The sequence below is a fragment of the Sinocyclocheilus anshuiensis genome, unplaced genomic scaffold, assembly GCF_001515605.1.
Source record: "Sinocyclocheilus anshuiensis isolate Anshui unplaced genomic scaffold, SAMN03320099.WGS_v1.1 scaffold1421, whole genome shotgun sequence".
NCBI classification, from domain to species: Eukaryota; Metazoa; Chordata; class Actinopteri; order Cypriniformes; family Cyprinidae; genus Sinocyclocheilus; species Sinocyclocheilus anshuiensis.
The window spans coordinates 37,762-45,644 of record NW_015548279.1 but is presented as its reverse complement, the minus strand read 5'-3'; the positions used below and the strand labels follow the sequence as shown (position 1 = coordinate 45,644).

General features: G+C 36.9%; 1 protein-coding gene across 1 annotated transcript in view; it reads right to left on the bottom strand.

The window, feature by feature from the left end:
- Positions 1 to 7,883, bottom strand: part of atm (ATM serine/threonine kinase) — a 55,708-nt gene that overhangs the window by 19,499 nt on the left and 28,326 nt on the right. The window contains exons 33-39 of the mRNA XM_016443396.1: positions 5,378 to 5,536; positions 5,112 to 5,220; positions 4,774 to 4,862; positions 2,291 to 2,393; positions 2,057 to 2,205; positions 1,738 to 1,842; positions 1,199 to 1,318 (exon numbers count right to left, since the gene is read on the bottom strand). Of these exons, the coding sequence (XP_016298882.1) occupies positions 1,199 to 1,318; positions 1,738 to 1,842; positions 2,057 to 2,205; positions 2,291 to 2,393; positions 4,774 to 4,862; positions 5,112 to 5,220; positions 5,378 to 5,536 (834 nt within the window). The remainder of the gene's footprint in view (positions 1 to 1,198; positions 1,319 to 1,737; positions 1,843 to 2,056; positions 2,206 to 2,290; positions 2,394 to 4,773; positions 4,863 to 5,111; positions 5,221 to 5,377; positions 5,537 to 7,883) is intronic.

Sequence of the window (7,883 nt, the reverse complement as noted above, 5' to 3'; positions counted from 1 at the left end):
TAGAGGTTGACCGATGTATCGGTTTTGCCGATTAATCGGCACCGATAGTTGATTGCTGGAATTATCGGTTATCGACAAAAATCCATGCTGATAGTTTTCCGGGTTGCGTCCATTGCTGGAGCGGCTGAGAAGGGTCTGCTGTCATTACACAGTGCGAGAGCGGCCTCTAGTGGTTGAAATCACTGACAGCACGTGCTATTTGTTTAGACACGTGATACTGCACGCTGAACAGAGCGGGAAACTTCAGACGCGGATTTAAATGCAGCCGACAGAAAATCCTGCCGCGCCACAGAGCGCCATTCACATAGTTTTCCTTTAAATTACATTATATTGGTCCCGAATCGTTGTTAATGTACATAATGAATTGTGTATTGTGCATTTTCAGCAAAACGTTTGTCTTTCTGTGGCTCTAATAAAGTCTGTGTGCTTCATTTATAGAGCTATAATATAGGTCGCGCTTTCTCTTTCCGTTTGCTCCGTTTTTTAAACACCGAACTTCAAACTCATCCATGCCAAATTGTTCATTCTTGAAGTAAACTTGTGTCCATTTGGTGATTACATAAACTGTTTTAGACAGCTGCTCGAGTTGAACGCGTCGCGTCCGGAGTGTGTGTGATACCGGTGAGGTCTCCTAGACTCAGCGCTGTGCTTTTATTTTGATTAGATAATCATCAAGTGTTCAAGAATAGAAGCAGTTAAAGTGTGAGAGTATACATACAATATCCATATGTATATAATTTTAATGCTATAGCCTTTGTGTATATATTTAAAGATGTGCATCTTTAAGCATGACAGCTGAAATGAAATGGTAACACTTTAAAATAAGAGTCCATTTGTAGCATTAAGATTAATGAAAGCTGTGTAAGTATTGTTCCTTGTTAGAGTGTGTTAATTTCAACATTTACTATTATTCTTTTTTTTTTTACTACTACTACTAGTATGGTTCAGTACTGTTTTTGTTAATAAAGCGCTATTTTAGTTTTTGTTCAGTATCAATTTTAAAACTATCGGTTAATTAATCGGTATCGGCCAGTGTGGTCCAACCTAGCTATCGGTATCGGCAAAATCCACTATCGGTCAACCTCTACTTTTAAGTTCTTACATTTCTTGAGGTTTTTTTTTCTTGAAGCTTTTATTTGGTAATTAGGAAATAGAGCTTTTGCTTCTATGATTCTAAAATTAAAATGTGGAATCTGACCTGGAGAAAAGCTCCTCGACACTCTGGAGTTCACTAATTCTCTGCAGGTTACAGAGAGCTGGATAGAGTGAAGACACGGCCTCCAGACTACCACGACACAACTCCTCGACCTCATGACCTCTGACAAAACACAAACACATACAAATCAGATAAAGGACCCTCTATGCACAGGATCTATATCTGCAATTGTTACTTATGGCTGTTCACACCAAGAACTATAACTATAAAGATAACTGTTAGCATCCATACCAACACACTATATCGTTCTGTTTAAAAGTGTGAGGCAGTTAAGTTGTCTGCCCCTTTAAATACTCAAGCTCAGTCAGGAGGATTCTAATTGGCTGTCAATGTTTTTATCATTCATCAGCTGGAAAAAACAAATCAATCAAATTATATTGTTCCTCTGTGTCTTCATCATTACAGTTGTGGGGTGGACTTTGGTATTCTCATAGAATTAGAACAATTATTAAAACTTTATAGTTAAAGTGATTGTTTTTGGTGTGAACTGGCCTGAACACAGGGATGAGTAGTCTACTTACCTGGCGTAGTTGAGGGTTTGCTCAAATAGGGAGAATTCTCTATCTCTCAAAGCTTGGACGGCATTGAACAAGGACTCATTGATGCCAGGCTTCAGTTTCTCATTTCTGAAAATAAAAATAAAATGTAAAAATAAAATATAACAATATTTTCATATCTCACATTTTTATATTTAATTATATATTTATTTCAGTGGCAGAGTAGACTAAATATACCACAGTATAAAAGGTACAATAGAATCTCAACTGACTGACACGTTTCTACCATAACCCTAATGCAAACTTCTACTAATGATTAAAGAGTGTAAATACAAACCCACACCTCTCAGGCAGGTCACAGTCCCACTGTGTGTTTCTCCACGCCGCCTGAAAGCGTAGCTCTCGAAGTTCAGGACCCCACTCCACCCCTTCTTTCTCCAGCCCATGAAGATACGTGTTTAGAATACTACACAAACCGAAGTTCTGCAGACCCTGAGAAAGACACAAACTAACCACTGTTGACCAGAGATCACAATTTTAAATTGCAACCATTCTCATAATTTTGCAGAAAATGAACCTCTACTATGCCGGTCTGTCGTGTGACCTCTGGGAGGTTGGAGTGGAGGTCGTATGAAACCAAAGCCTTGTCCCACATGGCCTCATGTTCATATGTTCGAATTCTGGAGACCACAAAGAAAAAAAAAAAACAGCACTTCTACATTTAGATGTTAATTAGTAAGAAAGTAATAATAATGACCTGTTAGTTAAAATTAATGAATGCATTAACTAACATTAAACAGTGAGCAACTCATTTGTTTCATTAATCTACATACATAAAGTATTTGTTAATCTTTGCTAATGTTAGTGAAGACAAATGCAACTGTTAATTCTTAGCACATGTTAGCTCAGGTCCATTAAATAATGTTAACGGATACAACTACCAGATTTTAAAGGGGTCAGAACATTATTTTGTGTATTTGGTGTAATGAATTGTGTTTATGCGGTTTAAAGTAAAAAAAAAAACACATTATTTTCCACATACTGTACATTATTGTTGCTCCTCTATGTCCCGCCTTTCTGAAACGCGTCGATTTTTACAAAGCTCATCGGTCTGAAAAGCAAGGTGTGCCGTGATTGGCCAGCTATCCAGTGTGTTGTGATTGGCCGAATACCTCAAGCGTGTGACAGAAATGTTACGCCCCTTACCATACTGTGATGCCGTGTCCAGCCGGAGCGACGAGACAAAAACATTAAAACCCATTATAAACGAGGCATTTGTTGCATCCAGTGGGGACATAATTACTGATTATAATGACTTATACTGTCTTTTTACGCGTTGCGTTGCAACGTTGCATGAAGAGGATCGCGCAGAACCTGTGCAAGCACGGCTCTTAATGTTGTTTTTTGTTTGTTGTTGTCTCATACTTTTAGATACGCTGTTATTTGTAAATGCTACTGCTTATGTTAGCTTTTAATATACAGTTTTATCCTGATCAAAGCTTTAATACAGCAGAATACATGATTGCGTTGTAGCATTTTCGTTAAGTAATTGTTTACTTTGTAACAGTAAGAAGTGTTTGCCAGCAAGTATTGCCACAGTTCATTGTTGGAGCTGAGCTGACGCGAGGAACAGGATTAAGAACCGCTGCTTTAAAACATTGATTTTGAAACTTGTGAATCCATTAGAATCATCAGAAGACAGAATCACGATTCATATTTGAATATATTTTTTCGTGCACCCCTAGTTTTGAAGGCATGGCAACAACTCTTCCTCTTCTCTAAAGCAGCGCAACATGGCAAACAAAGGGGGCGGGGGTTATGCAAATGTCTGGGTTTGTGATGTCACCAACCCAGGAAGTAGCTCGTTGTAGTCCCTACGAGCCATATTTGTAGGCATTAAACTGCCATAATTTTAAAAGACAATTGCTGTGTCCCAATTCGCCTACTTATACTACACCCTAAAAGTATGTACTCTTTTTGTGAAGAAAAGTACATACTTTTGAGTATGTAGCAGAATAGTAGGCAAGCTTTGGGACATACTACTTCGTCATAACTGCGTCTTTAACGGACGCGCTCTGTTGCTTAGTTACGTGCATTCTGTCACTGTCAATCATCTTGTCACAGTTAACAAAATCCACATTTCGTTTCATTTAATTTCCTACCGTACCGGAGAGAATGAAGAGGCACGTTGATCTGCCAGTCGCAGGTCTTTCATGCCGAGAACGGCTCATGTGTTTGCATAATGATGCATTTAAAAGTTAATGACCAAACGTATCATTATAAAAGTTCACAATGTTGCTGCAGATGAAATATAACGTGCATAACGTTAAATAAATATTTTTAATCAGGTTAGACATTGATTATTTATTACTCAAACCCCTTTCTCTGCCTGTCCGTCGGTCTCGCATATTTCGTGTTTGCATAATGATGCATTTAAAAGTTAATGACCAAACGTATCATTATAAAAGTTCACAATGTTGCTGCAGATGAAATATAACATGCATAACGTTAAATAAATATTTGTAATCAGGTTAGACATTGATTATTTATTACTCAAACCCTTTTCTCTGCCTGTCCGTCGGTCTCGCATATTTCTCGCATGTTTCTAGTTTTTAAACACTTTTTATTCGTGTTTGTAGTGTAGTTGTGGGCAATATTAGCCATTAAGAGTGTGTATCGATCTGCACTTCCAATTCTAATCTCAAGTATTAGACCATCCAGGAATCTTTGGCATTCTCTTTTCAACAAACTACGATTTGGGACATACTAATTCTATTTTCGAAAACTATTTAGAACGGATAGCATGCAAATTGGGACGCAGCAAATATCTCCGTTTGCACTGAACTTTCAGCGTCGTAACTTTGCAGATACTGTTTATGCTCAAACAGCAACATTACATTAACTAAAGATAAAAAAGTGAAATCACAATCAACCACCCCTTTAATTCATATATTTATGAAAGTTTTGTGAATGAGGCCTGTTGTGCATACAGTACAGACATTTACATTTATTAAAATACCTGGATTTACTTCAAGATCATTTATGATTGCAAAGTCTCACCTAGTCAGAGGACTGATTAACTTGCCTCCTCCACATCCATACAGGCTGTCAGGTTCTCCAATGCATCTGTACACTTCAATCAGAAGATCCTGAGATGGGAAAATTAAACCATGTACTGTACTTAGTCTTACTTAATATCCCCAGTATTTTACTGCATTATGATCAATGAAGTACTGTAGAGTGTCTGAGCGGTGCAGAGTGTAAGTAGAACATGGAGTGAAACTGCAGTGAAATGTAACAAGAAATGATTTTGAGAAGTGTTTGCAATATGCTTTGACAGAAAAAGAGAAATGGCTGTCGCTCCACTCTACTTACGTGCTCTGATACCCATCACCCACCTGGAGACTGATGCCAGAGTCTTCTAAACTCTTTTCATTCACACTGCTGATGGACAGTGTCTGGCTGCTCTCCTCAAACGTGATCCGTCTCGACACTCGAGACTGTGGCCTGAGACAAACACATGCATCTGGTCACCACACAGCTCTTCAAAACAACTAATGAATCTGGAGTATAGAACACTATGATCATGATTACAGTACACATTAAGTAGATGACACATTACATATAGCCTAACAGTAAGCAGAGAGTCGCTGGCAGACAGTACCTTCGGATCTGCTCCATGTCGGATCTGATCTTGTCCATGTAGATCTCAGAGTACAGGAGAGCAGTGAAATGGGCAGAACACATCTGAGCGGCTCCAGCCACCTCCAGATAATTTAGATCCAGCCAAAAATTTGAATCACACACCGTCCCATATTCATCACTTTAAAAAACAAAATGTCAAAGTTGAATCCATAATTAGTGCAGTGTACAATTTGTGAGAATGTAACAATGTGTTTTAACTATTTAACCAGGTGTCATTACAAATGATCAAAAAAGCAAACTGGTACCACACAGAAAAGATACACAAGTTCTGTCGTCGCTCCAATCAGCAACATTCATCTTATTCATTTCGCCAATGAGTTTTTCTCAAATACATTTTTCATTTGTTTACTAACAAATGTCAAACAGTGTATGCAGTAAATTCATGTCAGTTATGCTTTTTTTCCAAGTCATCAGCTTTTCCACCATGATCTATTGTTTTGATTGTTTTCATATTTCATGGTGGAATGTCTTAAGTCACGATAAGGCTAACTACAAAGGTAGCATTTTTTCTACAACCTAATGTCACATATTTGTATAATTTGACTGCAAAATCCAAATACTTTATGGTTGTCATTTTTCATTTCAAGCATACTCATAGTGACAGTTCTTTTCTCGGTAAGCAAGTACACTAATGCATATAATACTTTTAGTCAGCAAGGATGTGTTAAATTGATCAGAAGTGACAGTAGACACTTGTAACGTTTCTTTTTTATATCAAATAATTGCTGTTCTTTCAAACTTTCTATTTATCAAAGAATCCTCTACAACAATAGTAATAGTGTCACGATTTCTACAAAAAAAGTAGTAAGCAGCTTTTTGAGCTGTAAATCAGCATATCTGAATGACCATGTGATGCTAAAGGCTGGAATTATGGCTGCTAAAAAAATCAGTTTTGCCATCACAGGAACCGATTTGCAGGATGACAATAAAAAGATTATTCTAAGGGGATTCTAATTTCTAACTTAAACAGTAATTGTAACTGATCCGCTGTTGCGTTCAAGAAATAAGCAGGTATGTCTGTGATTATCTACAGTGCTCAATGCTGCAAATAGATAGGCAAAGGATCTCCCAGAGTGCAAACCATTACGCACTGGATAGTTTGCCAAATCTGCAATGAATTCTCATTATTACAGCTTTAACTGAGGGTGCTATTGAATTCATTTGAGGGTGCTTTGTAGGGCTGTCAAAATGGCTGAAAAACTAAATTAGAATTTTTTACTTAAATATTATCAATATTCAAATTATATTCAAATATAAAAGGCATAATTTCAGTTAGAGTTATAATTTCTCTCCTGAGGCCACAAGAGGGCGCATCGAACAAAATATTACTAATGCACATTTCTTCAAACAATAAAATAACACGACTATCTTTGGAAAAAGTGCATAATGTTTAAAATAATGTTTGTAAACCATATATAATTAATGAAGTTGCTTAAACAATTAGAAACAAAACAGCATCATGCATGTATGTACAGTTTAATATAAAGGACTGAAAACCAACCATAAAGACTACTTTTTTTCATTTAAAAACATGAGATACGGTGGGATGGGGAAAAACCTCCATGAAGTCTCGAGACATGTTTTTTAAAAGTTGAACTTGCATTAATTTTACACGGCTTTCTAAACATGTGGCTCTCTTGTGCGAGGCGCGAGTGCAACGGTGATAGATGTCCACTAAATTCGAATTTTTTACTTAAATATTATCAATATTCAAATTATATTCAAATATAAAAGGCATAATTTCAGTTAGGGTTATAATTTCTCTCCTGAGGCCACAAGAGGGCGCATCGAACCAAATATTACTAATGCACATTTCTTCAAACAATAAAATAACACGACTATCTTTGGAAAAAGTGCATAATGTTTAAAATAATGTTTGTAAACCATATATAATTAATGAAGTTGCTTAAACAATTAGAAACAAAACAGCATCATGCATGTATGTACAGTTTAATATAAAGGACTGAAAACCAACCATAAAGACTACTTTTTTTCATTTAAAAACATGAGATACGGTGGGATGGGGAAAAACCTCCATGAAGTCTCGAGACATGTTTTTTAAAAGTTGAACTTGCATTAATTTTACACGGCTTTCTAAACATGTGGCTCTCTTGTGCGAGGCGCGAGTGCAACGGTGATAGATGTCCCTCTAGAAAATGCACCATATATGCATTCTGTGTGAACGGTTTGGTTTCAGTTTTGACGTAAACAAGATCTTTTCCACATTTGTTCTCTTTTCCCGCAATATTTGTAATTAACAACGCAACAGCGCCGCATCCAGTGGCTTTAACTGGATAGGCTGACAAAAACATTAAAATGCAATGACACTCACATCGTCATCGCATCTCGTGCACCACTGATAAGGCTGCCTCCTTAACGCACACCTAAAATTCGAATGCAACATTTTTGCATTCAAATGTGGATTTTTATTTTAAATTCGACGAATATTCGATATTCAAAAAAAA